The sequence below is a fragment of the Henckelia pumila genome, chromosome 3, assembly GCF_033568475.1.
Source record: "Henckelia pumila isolate YLH828 chromosome 3, ASM3356847v2, whole genome shotgun sequence".
NCBI lineage: Eukaryota > Viridiplantae > Streptophyta > Magnoliopsida > Lamiales > Gesneriaceae > Henckelia > Henckelia pumila.
In genome coordinates this window covers 21,618,550-21,639,616 of record NC_133122.1, presented here as the reverse complement: position 1 = coordinate 21,639,616, position 21,067 = coordinate 21,618,550, and the positions used below count along the sequence as shown (strand labels likewise).

Sequence of the window (21,067 nt, the reverse complement as noted above, 5' to 3'; positions counted from 1 at the left end):
TTGTAATTCTGAGCAATGTAATTCCAATCATCCCCTTTTCAGTTGGTTGAAATTTCTGTAAAATATGTTTTGCCGGCAAAGAAATAAGTATTTCATTATAAAAATAATCATAATAATAATATGAGCATTTCCAATTGAAATCTGGAGTGAGTTTGTGGACAATATCCTATCGTGCATGTCATTTCAACAAAAAATAAACGCATTTTCTTTGATTGAACGTTTCCTTTTGTTTTGACATTTCTTTTTAAACTCTCAAGTCTCAATAGAGTAAAATGTTACACCAATTGCATTACAATCAACAAAACCAACCTTCGAAAAGAAAAAGGAGGAAAAAACAACAATAATTGGTACTTTCCAGATCCGAGGTGACATCGATGCGATACAATTTGTCCACTCATTCCTCTGCAGTATTTGATACGGACCCTAACAGCTCAAAACTCACCCTTATGCCTAAAAAACTGACATGCAGGGATCACACTATATACCATGCACAAAGGTGTGCCCTTTTGACAATATACCTACAAAAATTCTGCTCAATGGAAGCGAACCAAACAAAAAGAAACCAATAGAGTGTGCGATGAAGTACTTTATCCGTCCCAAAATTGAAGCGTCAACCTCACCTGTCGAACAGAGTAAAAACTACATAAAAAAGGAATGGTATGTAGATATTGCTGCACATGCATGTGTCTTTGACAAACTACGTCTTTAAGATAGTACTCGAGCAAAATCCTTTGATTAGTGTATCTTCTTAAAAGATCAAATGCTTACAGCACTCATGTATACATATGTGACATTCTCTTTTCACAGGAGCAGAATTTAGGGAAACAAGCTGCTTACCCATATTCTTTCAATTTTCACAAGCTCTCACGAAATTAAGCAAGCCCTGATTTTCCTGTAAAAGCTTCGAGCAAACAACTTTATGTCATGTTCAAAGCCTGCTTCAGTTGTGCAAATGCGGCAGGATGAATCTTAGACACGGCGGTGTTAAATGATTCTCCGTGAAGAGCAGCACAAGTCTGAAGATTGTCCCTCACAGAGTTCTCCAACGACATTTGGTTTATCGGGTCAGAGAATTTGATCTGACATGAAACATGATTCAGTAAAAAATTATTAATCAAACCAACACTGCATCTTGAGAAAAACAGTATACCTGTCTCTTCCTAACCTCTTTACTGGGGAGCTGCAGCTTGCTAGATTGCATATTATCGCTACTATAGTACCAAAAGTGAATTTGATTACCAAACTAGAAAAGGTATATCAAGGCTTTATTCAAGAGATGTCAAAAAGTATACTGAGAAGAAAACCAAAACATCAGATCAAACCTTGATTCTTCTTCAGTTAAATCCTCACTTCCACCCAGTATGACACTGGCACATACACTACATCCAGAACCAAAAAACCCCATAATATCAACACATTTTTCAGCAGAATTTTTCATCATTAACAATGAAGAAGATGAATACCTTAGGATTTGATCAAGTTTTTCAAGTACTTGAGGCATTCTCAAAGTTAAAATTATAGAAAGTGCTAGGGCAAAGGTCTTTCTTTGAGTGGACACAACATTATCAACCTGCAAACCCACAAAAGAGAAATCATAAATGGCCAGTAAACAGCATATAACTGTGGTCCATGTACCCAGAGTGCAACCAAGTGACGTCATTATATATGGTTTACTAAAAACTTTTTCGACGACAACTATTATGATCTTAAGCAATGACTATCAGAACACCATTTGTACCAGAACAGAATCTTCATTCAACAGAAAGTATCGCACAAGCAACAGAAAAAATATAGCCACTGCGATAAGTTCCATTTCTGAAAAATGAAAAGATGATTGAAATATAGCATGTAATAATGGTAATCATATTTATAAACATACGGAAAACAAAGACAATTCAGAGGTGAGTTCAAAATCATCAAAATCAAAATGATAGAATCTATACACTCACCTTGTCCAGCCATACATCAGCCAGGCAAAGCAATATGTTTTCGTCATTCGAAAATCCAGCTTCCTTGAGATGTGCTAACAGTGATGGTTCTGATGTTAATTGTGCTAGATAATTAGTATTCATGACCAAAATCCTTGCAAGTATGGCTGCTGAAGATGCTTTCACGGCTGTCTTCAAAGGTTCATGATCATCTCCTCCAGTCAGGCATATGACAATTAATTTCTAGACAAAAATCAGCAAAATCTGAATTCCAGATATGAAGAATAAGCACTAATATCGAAGAAAGAGATGAACTCTTTTTACCAATATAGTGGTACTGATTAATCGGGGCACGTCAGAAGGAAAACACTGCAGATACAAGAATCAGATGAAAGTCATTCACTGTATCAACTGATGACCGATAAAAATGCACTGAGCGAGCGACAATTAATCGTTTATATTTGTTTGACTGAGTATAGCACTTTATGAATCCAGTTTCAGTTATGATAATATTCACAGGCAAGGGGTAAGATAGTTGATGATACCCAAGCCTTGCTAGACACTCCAAGAAGATTTACATATACCATACACTTTCAAAAAAAAAAAAAAAAAAAGAAAACCACTTGTGAAAATTAAAAGATGCTATTTTAGCATATAAGGACCAGCTTTCACGGGTATTATGATGCTTTGTCAAGAGAAACAAATTTCGCAGCATTGTGTCAGGAATCAACTACCTGAACTAAAATATCCACAAGTGGAACAATTGAAAGCAACCCTCTGTCATTGACGTTACCAACAACTAAATCAAGAAGTTTAGCAAGAGTTGGTGCATGCATATTGAGGAATTCTATTCCACCAAGAAGTATGTAGGCTTCAATGATGCTGGCAGCCACCTGTAAATTGAGTTAAGACTTCAGGACATTATTCTTTAAAAAAGATGAAAGAGCAAAAGGAATTTCCATGCATACCTTTAAGTGATCAAAACTTCGGTCCAAGATCTCCACCAGACACGGGAAATACCCCAACAGCTGAGGAACCATTGAGGTGGCATGAGAAAGAGTGGCTTCCCATAACTGCATGATAATGATACAGAACAAAAGGAAGCGAAGTTTGACATTTTTGCTTTTAAGGAATTCTCTTAAAATTCATTAAAAAATGCTTGCTCTAAACTGACCTGCATGCTATCTTCCAAAAGTTCATCAGGGCTATTTGCATTGATTACACTTTGTAAAATGGGCAGTAGCATGTTGTAACATAAAGACGACTGATAACCAAGTGCAACGACAAAGTTTTTCAGAGCCGTGAGAAGCTGAATTTGCAGCAGGCTTTCACCAGAAGATTCTTCCCAGACCTATGGAAAACTAAGTCAATACAAAGCAATATGAAATGATGGGAATAATGAACCAAAAAGGGAGAAAAATTGTATGCTCAAATGGGTTTGTGCATATTTCAAGAAGCAAACCACTCTTTATATTTCATTACAACACAACAGGAAAACAATATCTGCACAAGCTAATGCAGTCTACTAGAGAGTGTAGGCCAAATGAATGTGATTAAGATGAAGCCATATATTCCCTGTGACAACATTCAACTCAAATAAAACCAACCAGAAATTCATTACAACAGCAGGTCAGCGCCTCAATGAAACTTACTCAAGCTTTACAGAAATAAACAAGGATGCTGCAAAACTGAAGGCAATGTAAGTTAATAACAAGATTTTTCGGTCAAGTCCACTCAACTGTACAAAAGAAGAACGTGTCATTTTGGAAAAAATGCACACAAGTGCAAACACGGTACCTTCTGGAAAAACTGCATCAACTTGTTTGAGTGAGGAAAGACTTCAGTCACCCGTGCAATAAGACAAGAAATCGTATTTAACACTTGAACCTGATACATAATTTGAATAAAATTGTAATTAGAAAATTGACCTGTATGGTGGAAGGCTGAATGACCCAACAAGAAATTTGAAAGAAACCTAAATCCCTAGTTAAAATAAGATTGAGAGACTGCCGAAGAAAATTAGTGCACGGTATCTTTGTCATCATATATCAAGTTGAACTTCTTGAAAAACCTGAAACAATGAGAGAGTAACTAACTTTTGAATCAAACTCTTGGACTTCATCCACCAATTTGAAACAGGAGTCCCAGCACATTGGAAGAAGATCAGAGAATTCCTGCTCTGAGAAATTGGCATCTTCAATATGAAAATACAAGGATCGTGATGCTGCCAGCTGAAAAAAAAGCCAAAAAATAATCAAATCTGCGAAATGAAACAATTTTTTATAACAAGAAACTGCAGAGGATTTTTCAAAATGCATCATACCCTAACACACAGGTCTTTCTCCTGAAGTAATTTTATTAAAGCACAATATACTGGTCTTCTAGTATCGTCTTTAATCTGTAGAGAAAGAAAAACTCAGGAGCCAATTCTCAGTTGCAACTGCAATAAAATCATCTAAGAGGATGATACAACTCACTCAAACCATGTCATATGTCATGCAACATTGAACATCAGAAAGTCAAGCTGATTATTCATTCGAAAAATTTATTTACCTCTCAGATAAAACTTTCAGATGGCCAATCTTATTGGGCAGTCCTTTATTTTTACATATCTTACCATATATTTAATTGGATTCGTGCAGTCGATCAACAAAAAAGTTTGAATTGTCGAAAACTTTTGAAAATGGGATCAGAATTGTTTTCGATAGATGTCTGTGTGATATTATCAAGTGATTTAATGCCAATCTAGCAACATCTCAAACTTAGACATGTCACCAGGAATCTGAAACACGAGGACACAGAATCAATTTGATATAGCTGACAGCTTAAAGTGAATGACATAATCGAGTAAGATACAAACGAAATTTATTTCAAACTTTTCACAACAGGGACACCCATTTAATAATTTAATTCTAATCCGCAAAAATCCTACAAATTTCTAGTTATTCATTCCTTTTACCAAGACTCCAGGGCGAAACAAGGATATTCTGTTTGGTTACGAATTCATCATTTATTGAATTGTTCTAGTCAAAACAAGTAATAATACAATCTACAATGAAATAATTAACCCATCTTATGCAAAGTACTATTTTTAACTTTAGTTTTGTACATCTAAATCACCTAAGTAATATCTAACAAAGATCCTGTACAAAATAATCAAATCAACAATTATTCTATCATTTAACCCGTATATTGCATCATAGTTTTACTTTTTTCCTTCAAGATTTATCGATAAGGTTAAAAGCAAAACTGGAAGGACTTTACTTCTTTGATTCAACTTACTTACATAACAATCTTGAACATATAACTCTCAAATCACAATGCTTAGAAAAATAAAAGAAACCCAAAAACAGAATCGCCATAATTAACCTGTATCACGATTCTTAATTCACAAATCACATGCTTAAATAAACAAACCAAAACTCAAGCAGAATCAAATGAGTGGAAAAACTATTTTTCACTAACAGAATCAAACAAAAAGGAGAAAGAAATCACACACTGTATAAAAAGCATGAGAAATTAGGATTTAGATCAAGATTTACGTAAAGCTGCGACTGCCTCTTCGGTAATTGAGTTATCATATATTTCAATTCTCAAGCCTTATGATTTTCAGAACATTTTCTCCCTCTTTTTAACTATCCAGCAAAATAAAAACTAGACGGAGCGAAGGAAAATAACCAAGGCACGAAACAATGAGAGGCGATCAGTCAAACGATGCAACGATTGGGGTAAAGAAAACCTAAACGTGACTTCTGAACCATAAGAATTTCATAATTGGTATTGAACCATCGGGCTGGACCACATAGAAAGGCTAGACTAGTCTAGACCCTTCTTTGGGTCTGCACCAGCTCCAGAGCTTCAGAGTCAAAACACAACTAATTTAATTTGATATAATTCAAGAATACCTGATCCTAGTTCTTTAAAAAAAAGGAAAAAAAGAAACCTAATCCTTTGGGAATTGGCAAGCCAGAATACAAAACATACTATGACTAAACTAGAGACTGAGATTTCGAGGTCACCATAATTAAGAACCAACTGCTATCTCAGACACATGAATGCACAGATTTTCTGACCAACAGTGCTTAAATTCAACTTTTTCCATACATGAATACTCTCAATATCTGATAGTTCATCTAAACAGATAACTGATCAACGAGCATTTTAACTTTTGTACCAACCTCGTTTAAATAAACTAAAATAAGAAAATTATCCATTCAAAAGCAGAGGCAACCAACAAAAGTATAAGTGCAAGAAATAAGAAAAAGTGATGATAAATGCAAATATATCAAGAAGTTTTATTACCTCTGAAACCCATTGCCCCAAAATTAATGCAACTTTTCTATGTATAATTCGCATATTCGGATGGTCATTTGTGAGTTCAGCAGATAATGCACTATTGAACCTGCATAAGAGGGTGATGGAATTCTCATTAAGTCATGAAACAAATAAATAAATAAGTAGGATATGGAGTAGAATGTAATAAGCATTGATTGAGTAAATAATGTAGACACAGACAATAGAAACTGCCGTAAAAAGATCTTTGGTAATTGTACAGCTTAATAAAAGAATACAAACATGGATTCAAAAAAGCAGTTAAGAACAGAGATACAATGGTCGAAATAAACATTAGAAGTCGGTAGGAATCTGAATCAGTCAAGCTAGGGTATATCAATGAAGTAATTGTCCATAAATCAACAAAGGAAAATTAGGACTGAAACTTGCTAGGTTTAAATTTAGCTAGCATCATGTGACGGTCATCTATATAAATTCCAGCCGGCAACTGGACCAAACACTCACATCTACTCCTGTCTTGTGTGGAAGCAGTGGGCGGAAGCTACTGACTTATATGTATCTTTTACAATAAAATTTCCAGGAAAAAAAAATCATGTCTATTAACTGCTTGTCCCAAGTAACCCCAACTTCAAAAGCATACGTTGAAGGAGCATTATATTTGTACAAAAATATGCATCAAGTAATTAGCACTCATCTGTATTCACAGATCCAAGATGCCATTGGAAAAAAATCAGAGTTCTCCATTGTAAAAAGAGTGACCAGAAGACAACGTTGACCAATTTGTGTAACTGGAATCTACTTGACACCAATAATTTAACGACTTACCAGTCTTTGAAGCTCAAATAATTCGAAAGCTCATAGTAGACATATGCAGCAGCACCATAAGCAGCATCCTTCAGAAGCAAGGATGGAGTTATTTCATTACCAGAAGAAGGGCATTCATTCATTGCTTCTTGAAGAATGGAAACCACGACAGGACCCAGGAGCTGAAACGGTGAAAAATGACCATGAGCATGCACAACACTTCCAGACATGTCAACACATAAGAAAATAAACTTAAAAGTGTCACAAAGACCCACTTGGCTGTGATTCTCAAACAAAACAATGTATAATGCTTCTGCGCATGGTCTTAATCTCTCTGACCACAAGACAGAATCCTGCTCATGGTGAAAAGACTCGGGATTCTGGTACCATTCTTCCATATCACTGACGGTTAAAACAAAGTACCTGCTAAGAAATAACGGAGGACTGAGAAAAATGAAGCAAAGAAAGAACCAAATTAAAGATGACATGGCACATATTTGATCTGATAGAGATGATAAATGCCTAAAGAATGCAGAGGTCACAAAAACATAAAGCATATTTACATGACTTCGTTGTTACCTCCTTATCAGTATGTTACACAATAGAACCACACGCTCACTAGGCAGAAGAGAAGCCAAGACACCAGCAACTGTACTAGATACATTTTTCTTCATCTCTTGAAAGGTCATTCGATTGTCATCCATCACACGACCAGTCATGACTGGCTTGTAATCTTTACATTCAAGAATAGATTTCATCATTGACATACACTGAATCAAAAAATCTTGAAACGAGACATTATCTGGCTCAGGGTTTGTGATCTTATTCAAGCAAAAGTCAACAACAGGCCAAAGGACACTTTTGTCACCAAATGAGTAAGGATGCCTGTGCTGAATTGCAATTAAAACCTTCATCAACTTTGTACATGCCTTCTTCAGGAAATCCCAGAATTTGGGATGCTTCTCTTGAAAAGATGAATCTGCATATGAATTATAAATCGGAACAATTTTAACATTTACAGCCCTTGAATTTATTTAGAAGAGGCTTTGAATATCTAGCAAGGAACAATTGATAAGACTTAATTCAAGAGCTGAGATCTTACAGTATGGCAGAAATGATTGGACAGCATTTAACACAACAGGACCAACCTTCTTGACAGGTTGCACCTCCTGTAAGGCAACAATTTCATAAATGAAGTAAACTTGTTTTGATCATCAGTGATCAGAGACAAAAAAACAATACAGACAGTGAAGAAGAAGAGAGCTGGATTGATAAGACCTCACCTGCATAGACTTTGCATCACTTGGGAACCCCGAAATTATAAGTTGCCGTATAATCTTTGAACACAGGAACCATCTTTCACAGGTTAAGTAAATATCATCCTGATTCAACTCAGAAGCATTTTGAGCAAGCAATGAAAAACCAGACAATATATTCTGCACGTCAGTCTGCCAAAGGTGCCAACTGTAATCAAAGAACTGGGATGCTATCTGACAAATGAAAAAGGTGAAATATTCAGTGACACTTGCCCCATCCTTTATAAAAAATTATTCGGCATGACAAGGATAGCACTTAATCAGTCCACCCAATTTTGCATACAGTATTACAGTGAGACCGTTTATAGAAATTAGAAAATAAAGTGCAAAAATTTACATTCAAATCTTTAAGATCAATTCAGCTCACATCAGCTTTCGTAAAATACTAGCACAAATAGCCATATCAAATAGGAATTGTCTTTATCTGATTTCCGACGAAATAAGAAGAAAAGAAGTAGATTGGAAATAATATGACTATAAATTATAAAGGTTCTTCTACATTAAGGAACACAATTTCACCAGGGTATTGTCAACATAATAACTCCACAACAAATCCATAAATCAAGACTCCAGTAAAAAAATCAAATGACAAAAGCAGACGTGAATATACTTTTACATGATAAATGGAGCTTCTTTGATGATCTTTAATCACCATATGGACTCTGTTTTTGCAACAATCTTAGCACATTTGATATTAATGCCCCAGCATCCAAATTTTAAATTAATGCAACTTTATCAAAATGCAAATCATGAAATGCGCACACACAGGCATTTCCAAAAATAATAAACAAAATTAAACTAGTGCACCTCAGCGAAGGTCCTCAGATCAGACGTTAGTCGTTTCGTCGACAACTCCTTCAATGTCCGGAAAAGAATCATAAGTATTCTATGAGAAGTTAATAAATCCGCTGATTGAAGCTGTTGAGCTAACACAGAAAACAAGTCTGGCCTGTATCCAAACTTGAATCAGTAGGCATAATACACAGGAGGAATAAACAGAGAGCAGTTTTGCAAAAAATCAACAATATTACACAAGGCACTATACAAATGTTATAAAAGCTTCACTGAGATATGACTGAAGATTGGAAATACAAAACAAGATATTACATTATAAGAAGGAATAATTAACCAGCAAATTTGAAAAAAATAATATCAGTTCCTTAATCTGGGCTGCGGCCAGTTTCATCAATATCATACCATATTTTCAAGAATGAAAAGATGGGATAAATAAATTATAAATATAATAAGAAATCTGCTCCCCCCACTATTAAAGCTTTTCATTTCAAATCCACAACAAAACCTTTTGACTCCTCTTTTATAGTGTCTGTGAGTTTCTATCACAATTCTAAGATGCTGACCATGGACAAATAAAGATATCTACAAGTGCCAACTGATTAAAGTATTGAAAAAGCCAATCCCGCCTAGACCATACTGTAGGATTCAGCACAGCATCACATACAGTTTGTTTGTTTATTTAAGGAAAGAAAAAATATCTGACTATTTCTTTCCCAAGAACTGAGAAGTTAAAAAACAGTGATACTGGTATCACAAAATTTCTCCAACTAAATTCTCTGCATTAGTTACTAGGCGCTAGCAGACAAAGCAGGTGAGAGTCATACCATTCTCTTGGGTAGTCAATGCGAGCAATTTTCGAGATCAAAACGGACAATGTCACAGCAATCTGTAACACAACCAAAAGAAGAAAACATATGAAACATGACTACTGCTTGAGAAGACAAATTAGAAAAAACTTCCAATTCCGTGCGGGTAGTATCGGCAGCAATATCAACAGCAATAAATATGCTGTAGTTTAAGCTTTGGCACAGACTACTACACAACTAGTTTTAGGGAACTGTAAGCAAACAGATAAAATTCAAAGTGGATTACCAGCGATCAATATATGTATCACCTGATAATTCTCTTCTCTTAAGTGTGACAGCAGCTTTTGCCTCAGATGTATTTTTTCTTCATTGCTCATTCCCCTGTGAAGGCATTTTATAATCAGATGCAGCACAAAACCTGAACATCAATCTACTCCAATAAAATAAAGAAACGAAATAAACACAGCCCGACTAAAGGGAGGGATAATATAAGGTTAAAACAAAACTGCTCTCAAAACCTTTGCATACTCCCTTGGTCAGGGTTGACACCCACACATACTTTCATCAATATCCACCAGAAATACAGGGGCTATAGCATTTTATTTAAGTTATCTTCGAGATGAAATCAAAATGAATAATGATCAAACTACACATTCAATAACAAGATGTAATTCATCAATCATGGAATTATATATTGTCACCAAAACCAAAGTGACTAACGAAAAGTACAAGCTGTTTAACCAAAGACAATTTTAGACCATTTCCAACCCATTTCTCCTTTTTGTCACATTCAGATAAAACAACACGAGTAGATATCGAAAAACAAAGAACACAAGCACCGAGATAAACACAGATACTCAAAAAATACGAATGGCATACGTGGAATCACGCCTATGTCTCCAATACCGATTGATGCTGTTCTTGAAATACACTGACGCCAATAATCTCACATCAGCCTGTGGCACTAAATCTTTAGCTGCTATAACTTCCTGTACGATACAAAAAAACCTCATAAAAAAAGTCCGACATCTTAGCAACACATCACTTCTCACGTGCATTAACACAAACATAAACAACGCGTACAAACACAAACACTCCTGTACCATTAGACAAGAGCAGAAACCAGGTCTGCTCTCGAACTGCGCCAGAGCATCTTCGGCAGGCTTGCGTATGCTTATGTCACCACTCAACGAATTGGTGAGCAGTGTATACATCGCAGGCAAGTCGGAGATTGAGAGAGCCATTTCTTTTCTATAAAGAAAAAATCAACCAATATATCAAGCGTATCGCAAAATGCACAGTGTCTGCATAAACGGAGAAAATGCGGAGTTGTTCTTGATCGATGTGTTGACCAAAAGATTCGAATTGTGATACTTTCCGAAGGGTAACTGGAAGAGATATGATTTCCAATATCGGAGCGGAGAATTTAAAGAACCGGGGGTGGAGTGGATAGTAGGATTCCGACGAAGGGTTAGCAGCGGCGGTAGTCGGAGGCGGAGAAAAGGGAAAGCCTCCGGCGCAGAGTTTCTGAGCTGGAACTGGGTCTCGTGTCACTTTGATTTAAATTGCAATTTAATATCGTTTTTCCTTTCTTGTTTTCCTTCATGGAAAGTTATTTTATATTATATTATAATTCCAAATATAATTGGCAAAAACTTAAACTATTCCCCAAATAATCAAAATATTTTCAAAATTGCAATATGCGGTGTGTGTGTGACAAATAAATATAAGACAATGTTCGAAAATAATACGGTTAAACTTCTGTAATTTTTAAAATATAGACGAGTTTTCTTTTTTTTTTTTCACGTGATTATAATGTCACTATTATTTTTGGATAGTATGAAATATCTATATTTATTTTATTCAACTTATAACTATCAAGTTAAGGAAATATATCCAATCAAAAAAAAAAAAATAGCAAATATATACCAGTTTGTTGAGCCGGAGGATTAGTTTATGAGATTTAACGAAAATATTGATTATCTGTACATTTGATTATCATCATCATCCTCCTCTCGATCCTGACTGCTAGGATCTTCAATATATGCTTCAAACTCATCCTCTTTCGTCGTTGTTTATCACACTCATTTTCTTTTTGTTTCATATTTGCTTGGTTGTAATGAAATCAAAACACTGTTTGATTTGCTTGGATATATATAGGTTGTGTTAAAATTGTTGCAGGTTTGTCGTTGTGTCGAAAAAAATAAATATCAACAATATACTTTGAAATATTATGTGAAATGAAAGAATATGTTTTAAATGAATATCTTATTTCGTTTACAAAAAGTTTCTAGATCCGTTGTAAATCGTAATCTCATCTCATCGTATTTCATTTGCAACGAAGTTTCTTGGATATATATCTATCACATTTTAACACTTCAACCATTAACAACCAGGCCGGATAGGAAGACATGAGATCAAATCAAATAAAAACATGATAAAGATGATGCCCAGAAAAGAGAAATCCGATGTATTGGTTACGACCTAGAACTTATAAATATTGTGGAAAGAAATGGGTGGGGCCGGGCCCATTACCAATATGGATGGGCCTAAAGATTAAAAGGCCCATCCAAATTTCAAGACCTCTTATATATTAAGCAGCAAAACCCTAATACGATATTCTGCAGCCACCCACCTTTTTATCATCGTCTGTGACAAAGAGAGGCGTTCGGAGCTTTTGATTGCATCTTCTCGTTCGATATGAGAGCCAAGGTATCTAATCAAGCACTCTATTTTTTGAAAGAATTAATGAATTTCCTCCATCGATTTACAGTTTATGTCATATTTCTTTTTTGTTTTGCGATTGATTGTTAACAGTGGAAGAAGAAGCGCATGAGGAGGTTGAAGAGGAAGCGCCGAAAGATGAGGCAGAGATCTAAGTAAACCCCCCTTTCTGATGGCGTTTCTAGGGTTTCGTTTTCAAGCTTTCAGTTTTATGGTTTTGAATCTGTAATAGTGCTCCTTACGCTTTATGCGCGAGACTTGGTAGACCAATCAACTAATCAATCTCATGAGATTTCATCGATTTCGTTTTTTATCCGAGTTCTATGTTTTTGGTATTCACGATTATCCTGAGGATGAGATTTTGAAATTGCTTTATGCTTTGATTTTCTCTAGTTATGTATTTGCCGGTCTACTAGCATGTTTCAGAAGGCCAGCATGGAGAGTTATTTACTGCTTGATGACATAACCAATTAATTTCTTTAAATGTAAATATAGTGTAATAATTGTAAAAATCGCATCCTGTTCTTTATAGTGTGTAGCTCCTCCTTTAACTCTACATTGTCTCGATACCCTTCAATATGGAACATGAATGTAATTCAGCCCTTCAAGTTCGGTTCCATGTCAAATTAACATCAATGCAAGCCCTTGTTGTGTTGAACTATATATATATATAGAACAAAATTACCAGTTCCTGTTCTTCCCGGGGGTGTTAGGCTAGCATGTATGAGCCCTGTCTTCCACCCCGAATCCTGGTGTGATCTGATCCCCTAAGGTTAGGGTTAAGCTTTTGTGTAACATTCTACAATGGACTCTAAAGTGAGACCTCTCCTCCTACTTCACACCACAAAGGAAGTAAATCAACAACTTTCACCTTCTCAACAATGTCAAGAATGGCACTTCCTTTGTGCCATTATTTTGAGGTCTTCCAGAGGTGATTTGGGTAATTGCATCTATTCCTATATCGGGAAGAGCATTCTCACTATCTAGCCAGTGATTGTGTACCAGCTTATTTACAAAATCCTTGCATGGTGCTGGTGGTCCTTGAAATATTATGGCATCTTCGTGCGCACATACACACTTATCTGTTTGTATGTGTTAAGTCGTCTTATTTTGAATGGCAGACAAGCTGAAGCGACTTAGAAAAGTTGTAAGAAAAAAGTATTTACAGAAAAACGTTGCTTAAAAATGCCACTCTTGGCTTATCCCTTGATTTTTCCTCTGATACCCTGTCTAAACAAGCGGCACATTGGAATTCACGAATTGACGCTTGTTGCACCATATGGGAACATACACACGATACAATACCTTCGTTGCTGTCGATTGGATCACCTCACCATCTTGAGCACAACGCAGAACGTGGTTGCTGCTTCCTCGTTTCTTTGGTCCCGTTGTATATACACAGTTAAAGGTCGAAAATATCGTTATATTGAAGTAAGGCGTTATGACATCAACATATTCCACTTTATGGTGGATTAAATATTGCATCTCAACTGTTATTTTAAATTATTGAGATAATTTGTTTTAAAGTTTCTGTCTGAAATCTGAATGACTAATATGTAGCTACACCGACCACCGTATTCTAAGCAGCTAATTGCAGCATAAAAAGCTCTTATCGAAGCAAATAAAATAACAAGATAGGCCGAAGGTCTCTAATACTATGTCGCGTAGTTCTCCACTTCTCATCGCTATATAAAGTTAAATAACAAAAAAAGGGAAAGTTCTATGCTACCTCAAAGGGCATTGCCATGGGGTGGCATGGCAAAGTATGGAGCCCATTAATTTTAACAAATCACGGATTGCCACATCATCCCAAAGGCATTGCCTTTGGGTGGCATAAAACTTTTTAATCAATCACGGGTTGCCACATCATCCCAAGGGCATTGCCCTTGGGTGGCATAGAACTTCCCAAAAAAGTCACATAAGTCATATCCAATGTAGTACACCCAAACTGGCTGTGCAACCCAGAGTTCCTTAATTTACCATAACAAAATGCACAACCACCCATAGAAGATTTAAACATTACCACACGAAACTAACACTAGCTAAATTTAAAATAGTACTTGAGCTAATATATAATCATATAAAATTTGCACGAACACTCTTAATTAACACATCAAAGTATCTACGAAATTAATCACTCAGAAGCTACCACTGCATGCGTATACTACGCATTAAAAGCAACATTCTCTTCATACTGAAACCAAGAATCCTCGTTCACTACGTGAACTTGATCCTCTGCGTAATCATTAAACAAGTCGAACTCCTGATGGTGATGAATTGGAAGAACTGATTCTGAAACCATGGCCTGCTGGTGGAGCCATGAAATCTGGTCCTTGAGAAACTTCACGTACTGTATGGCTTCCTCTAGCATGGAAACCGTGTCCATTTTCGAGCCGCCGGGTACCAGGCTCTGCAAAATCTTGAACCTGTTGCTGATGCGGTGGCGCCGCCGTCTTGCCGCCACGCTTTGTGGGTCTGTGGACAACTTCATGGTGGCACCACCGTTGGGCTTCTTCTTGTTATTTTTTCTTATATGCTCTTCCTTGTCATTTTTAAGGGAAGTGGATTCGGTGGGAGTGCTTGGGTTTGGAAATATTGTAGTGTATTCCATTGGCTTCTAATTTCTCTTCGAATTAAGGGTTGTGAAGTTTGGAGATCAAGTAGTCTATATGCGCCATATTTATAGGCTATAGCGCGCGAGAGATTGATGGTACTGCGTTAGGTGCGATGAAGCTACTAATAACAAAATTCTCATATTTTCAATTTTATATTTATATATATATATATATCTAGACACACATACATGGTTTTTGTCACGGCTTTGTTTTGTTCTTTTTTTAGGAGATTTGCACTCCATTTCTAAGTAAATTTTTATGCATAGAGTGAAGTGTACGTAGATAACATATAGTGGAGTGTTGATATAATGATATCATTAGTTATCCGTTAATAACAGGTGCATGTTATATAATTATTTTTTTAAAATCAAGTTTAAGAGTCTAGCTTTGTATAATATAATTCCAGTTCCACGTTGTTTGGTGAAATGTGTGAATTAATATTTATGTAATGTTATATTGGACTTCTATGAGAAATTGAGTTGATCATTTATGCAGTCATGCTTACTTGAACATGGATTCTGCTATACGGTATAAGATAGTGTTTGAAAGAGTTTCTAGATAAGTGTCGTTCGAAACAATGTTGTGTATATGAGAAAAACTCTTAAACATGCTAGACAAAGTGGATCACTTACGAGAGTAATTTCTTGAACATATATAGGAACTATATCTAGATTTTCGGGCTTGTATGTGTAGTCACGCTCACACAAATCTGGTAGAAAAAGAAACTAATAATATGTTGAAGAGGATCGGGTGAGGCCAATTTTCATCCAATAACAATCACGATAAAGTAAGAATAAATTACCGCTATCTTATAAAGAAATACCACTAGCTAGCTCCGATCCAAAGAAGTAAAATAAACCAATTTCTCATTTGATTAATTGATTAAAAAAAGTGGCGATTTTCCAAGTGTATTACATTACCATTTTAACAAATCCATCAGAAATAAGGTAGATTTCAACCTAGCATATGAAAAATATTTCAATGATAGATATAATATCTCATGATTTGCCACATCAATAATATATAATTAATTACGTCTATGTGTAAAAATACGAATCGTTGGATGCATGGTTTGAGTATTACTCATATGCTAGGGTCTCACTACCTAAATGCATGATTTGAGTATTACTCATATGTTTGAATACCCCGAAATAGATATCTCACATACGTACGAGTAGCAATCCACTCACCAAATTATCACAAAATCCACTTTATAGTTGACTAAAATTGGCCATGTAATCTTCTTGATTTTACAACCCCTGACATGGATTGACCAAAAAAATGGTGAATTCGACTGTGTTAACATAAAATATTAATATTAAAAAATATATAACTCAATTCCAAAATCAACAAAATCCTACATCCACAACAAACAAATTATGAAATTATTATTATTATTATTTTTAATTTGGCACATGACATCACCTAGTCCTATATTTAAACGAGGTAGCTGGGGGGACAAATCCCAATTAAATTTAGTGAATCATATACGTAAACTATCTTTTTTACACCAGGAAATTAAAGAAAGTAAAAAAATTTTAATATATAATTTTTTAATGGTTGCTTTCTCGTAGGAGAGTAAAGTATTACACCAATTAGCACTTCTTTCTAAGGGGCTTTTTTCCGACCATAATTACAACGTTTGAAGGAAAGTAAATTAAAGTGATATTTTGGGGAGCCCTCAAGATTTCCTAGATGCAATATTGCACATTTGCACTATTGTCCGAATCATTTCTACAATGGACTAACAAGCATGAATTTCAGTGTGTAGGTACTTAGTGAGAAATATATATACATTGAAAATATTTATAAATTTCAATATTGATAACATGCGTTAGTCGCGTTATATTTTGGCCTTTTAGGTCGTAAAAATTCAATTTTAGTTCGTTCTTGTAGGTTTAGTTTATTTTCGGAGGAGTTCTGATATGAATATATATATTATTAATTAGGAAAAATTGCATATATCACCTTTGTAAAATCCCGTGCTAGCTAATAACTCCCTGTGAAAATTTTTTAAGCTAATAACCCCCTGTGATTCTAGATTTGTAGCATACACATCCCTTCTAGCTAAAAAATGACGAAAATGCTCTCGACTTTTATGAACTATTTAATTTATCATTTATTTTATGTAGGGGTATTTTCGTCATTTTTAGCTGAAAAATGTGTGTATGCTACAAATCTAGAATTACAGGGGGTTATTAGCTTAAAAAATTTTCACGGGGGGTTATTAGCTAACACGAAATTTCACAAGGGTGATATATGCAATTTTCCCTATTAATTATTTGCCGTCACTTCAGAACTAAATTGCAAGCAAATTATTAAAATTACAAATAACTGAAAGATACAATATTATGATCTGATTTGAACCATAAATGTCCAAATTTTAAATATATATCGAAGGAATGTTGCAATTTTCATTTTTTTAAAAAAACGTACTTTGTTAGAAAAGGAAAAAAAGGGGCATAGTTTCATCCCTGTACATAATTTTAGATTTGTATCTTCATCACTGATTGGAAAAACCAAAGTGCAACATTTGTTAGAACAAAGATTTTCCATTGTATCTTGTATGTTGTATGGTACTATTAAATGGATTGTGCTATTTACGCTCTATATTTTACGAATATATATACTTTCTAAAATAAATTTAAATTATACTCTTCGTTAACTGCTGAATTAATGTTCATAACACAAAGTTATCTCAAAATTTATTAATTTGAAAATTAAAAGTCGGATTTAGTTTTGTGAATAGCATTATCAAATTCATAACGACATAAAAAATATAACGCTGAAATGTTGCAACTTTCGTTAATTAATGAACCACTTTCATCGTAGTTTTTTTTCTAAAAAAAAAAACTTCAATCTATGTACATTATATTTTTTGTAAAATAAATGAAGATAAATCTTCGTTAACTGCTTAATGTTCGTGACACAAAGTTGCACTTGTCTCGATCAAATTTTATTATTTTGGAATTTATTAATATTCACAAATATATTAAGAAAAACAAAACAGATATTTATACTATTCATAATTAAAAACTTGCACAAAACACTCAAGACCGCGTTACATGTTAATTTTTTAAGATTAAATTTTAATTCGACTTGATTCATAAAAAAAAATATTTTTTATCATACAGGTTAAATAAATTTATATAGCAACTAAGGACATCTCCAACAGAGCACCAAAAATACACCATTTTGGTGCAAAATCAATCTCCAACCGGGCACAAAATAGCGCCCCATTAACTCCTGGGCCAAATAGCTGCGCCAATTTTTTTTTATATATTTTAAAATTATTTTATTATTTTTAAATTATTATATTTATTTTTTTTAAAATAATAATGAATTTTATTTGTTTTTAAAATTATAAATAATACTTTAATATTTAAATTATTGTTTTAATAATTAAATAATAATAATAAATTATTATAATAATTCATTTAATTTAATCAATATTAATTTAATATTTATTTATTTAAAAATATTGAATAATAATAATTAATATATGTGAAATAAAAGACATATTTCGAGAATATTTTTTTTAGTGCAACATTTGGTGTAAATGGGTTGGAAATAAATGTTATATTTGGTGTAAAAATTATACTATTTTAATATAAAATTTGCATCAAAATGATTTTTGTGATTGAAGATGGCTTATTAAAAAACTTGGTCATGAAATAAAAAAGAGGGGGAGCAGTGAAAATCACATGAGTTTCCGGGTTTCTCGTGCAGGGCAGGGTTGGTAGAATCCTAATAATTATTACTTGTTCAACTGAATATTTAATTCCCCTACCTGTCTTTTAACTGTCTTCTCAATCCCAAGCAACACCGTATGTAATGACCTGTTGTAAGTACATCCATGCATGCATGCATGTACTATAATATATCTATATATATAATCAATATATACGTACACGTACTTAGGCAGATCCAGTTTATATATATATATATAGATCCAGTTTATATATATATATATATATATATATATATATATATATATATCATATATGGGCCGGTCGAGCTAGAGAGGTCGGGTACACAATTTTTTTTTTTTTAAAAAATATTTAATTATTAGATTTTATAAAGATGTGAATTTCATCTCTTAATATCATTGCAATAAATTGATCTTATAAATTGGCCTAAATTACGATATTCTACGCCTTATAGAAACTTATACACAAAGATCTAAATTTACCAATTAAAAAAAATCATAATTCAATGTAGATCAAATTATAAAATATATTTTTTTCCGAGGAAAGCACGTAGATTTTCGTATATTTGAGCTATCAATTAACAAATTTCTTAATAATAATTGATATATATATATATATATATATATATATATATATATATTTGAGCTATATATTATTTGAACTATTTAGAATAGACAGTTTAACTAAACCCATGTTAAAAGCAGTAAATGAAGGAAGCATGCATGACGAGTTAAACAGTTAATCTTTTCAAACACTAGCTAGGTAGGGTTTACTTTTTAGTCACCTAAATTTCTGTTTCTTGGAAGTGTAAAAATTATTATCATTATTTTATTTATTTAATGATTAAAAATTTTAAGATATAGGTTAGATGGATGTTATGTGACACTGCAAAGTTTCATGATTCTTTAAATCAATTAAGTACGCAAAATCTCTCAGCCACTTTAACATTCCGATCGATTATGCATGGTAGTTGGGGTTCTTTTACAGAAATATACAATTTTTTTTTTTAAATCATGAGGATAATAAACTCTTTGCATTTCATATATTCGATATATAGACAGTAATAAAAAAAAATGTTCTGAGATTATTTTAAGTATTTTAACGTTTAATTAAATTTAGATGAAGTTAGAAGATATATATATATATATATATATGTGAAATATGACGGATAGGAGAGTGTACAATATGAATTAACCATGTGATTAAGTATTTATCGAGCCCTTCTTCATGCTATGGCAGCCGGGTCGATTTCGTTCATCTGTTTTGTTGTGGTGAGGGTAGAGGCAGGGGCAGGGGCGGACCCAGAAATTTTGTTCAGGGGGCGCACTGAAGAGGAGAGCCATGTTTTGCTCCGCCCGGTGGTAGCTTGGGTGTCCAGTTTTTTTTTTCTATTTTTTATACATTAAATTTTGTTCGGTCGGGGCACCGTTTGGTTCATAGATTGGATGATGAGGGATTAATAATATAAAGATTTTTAATCAATATACTTGGATTAGACAATGGTGAATGACACTAATCCTTGGAAGAACTTGAGCCAAGCATTGGACAAAGCAAAAATGATTAATCAATCAATGTATTATCCTTCACAGCAAACAATATTGTGACTGTGAAAAATTTTAAAAATAAAAAGATACAAGTTAAACACATTAAAAAATTGAGAGGTTAGAAAATTTTAATTTGGATAAAAATAAAATCTGACTCCGTTATTAAATATAATTAATAAAAATCACGAATACATAATTTATATCACTAAAAGACGAGCAAAAAAGTTAAACATTGTCTTCAATTCATAATAATTTATTATATAATTATTTGATAAGTCGCTAAATATTTTTATTTTTCAATATATTGTTAGGAATCAATCCGGAATTTGAAGATCGAGAATTCACCAGGCAAACGAAACACACAGATAAGAACAATAATCTCAGAAAGCAGATATAACCAACACACACAGATCAATCAATCAACTCACGCGAAAGCGATTAAACGACACAAGTATTTACGTGGTTCGGCAAAGATTTTCCTACGTCCACGGGAGAGCAACACACACACTTTTGTTAATCACCCAACAGAACA

General features: G+C 33.9%; 1 protein-coding gene and 1 long non-coding RNA gene across 2 annotated transcripts; one reads left to right on the top strand and one right to left on the bottom strand.

Moving 5' to 3' along the window:
- Window positions 1-326: 326 nt before the first annotated feature.
- Window positions 327-11,506, bottom strand: LOC140886519 (uncharacterized). The gene is made up of 24 exons (XM_073293120.1): window positions 11,046-11,506; window positions 10,822-10,931; window positions 10,251-10,323; window positions 9,961-10,022; window positions 9,149-9,290; window positions 8,309-8,515; window positions 8,128-8,194; window positions 7,605-8,004; window positions 7,301-7,448; window positions 7,047-7,207; window positions 6,231-6,330; window positions 4,252-4,326; window positions 4,025-4,159; window positions 3,726-3,815; window positions 3,103-3,279; window positions 2,897-3,001; window positions 2,663-2,821; window positions 2,253-2,297; window positions 1,950-2,171; window positions 1,464-1,570; window positions 1,323-1,379; window positions 1,151-1,211; window positions 838-1,079; window positions 327-620 (listed from the first exon to the last, which is right to left on the bottom strand). The coding sequence occupies exons 1-23, from the start codon at window positions 11,184-11,186 to the stop codon at window positions 918-920; spliced, it is 3,006 nt and encodes a 1,001-aa protein (XP_073149221.1). The 5' UTR covers window positions 11,187-11,506; the 3' UTR covers window positions 327-620; window positions 838-917.
- A 992-nt stretch (window positions 11,507-12,498) lies between these two features.
- Window positions 12,499-12,979, top strand: LOC140893261 (uncharacterized). The gene is made up of 2 exons (XR_012153077.1): window positions 12,499-12,654; window positions 12,760-12,979. It is a non-coding gene; the product is annotated as an uncharacterized lncRNA (long non-coding RNA).
- Window positions 12,980-21,067: the final 8,088 nt, after the last annotated feature.

What these genes read in the sequence shown, in the direction of transcription:
- LOC140886519 (XM_073293120.1), bottom strand. Translation starts at nt 11,186, where the DNA reads ATGGCTCTCTCAATCTCCGACTTGCCTGCGATGTATACACTGCTCACC. An exon ending in TGTAACATACTGATAAGGAG is followed by an intron (nt 7,449 to 7,604) that starts GTAACAACGAAG and finishes ATTTCTTAGCAG; the next exon opens with GTACTTTGTTTTAACCGTCA. An exon ending in TTAACTGAAGAAGAATCAAG is followed by an intron (nt 1,212 to 1,322) that starts GTTTGATCTGAT and finishes TTGGTACTATAG; the next exon opens with TAGCGATAATATGCAATCTA.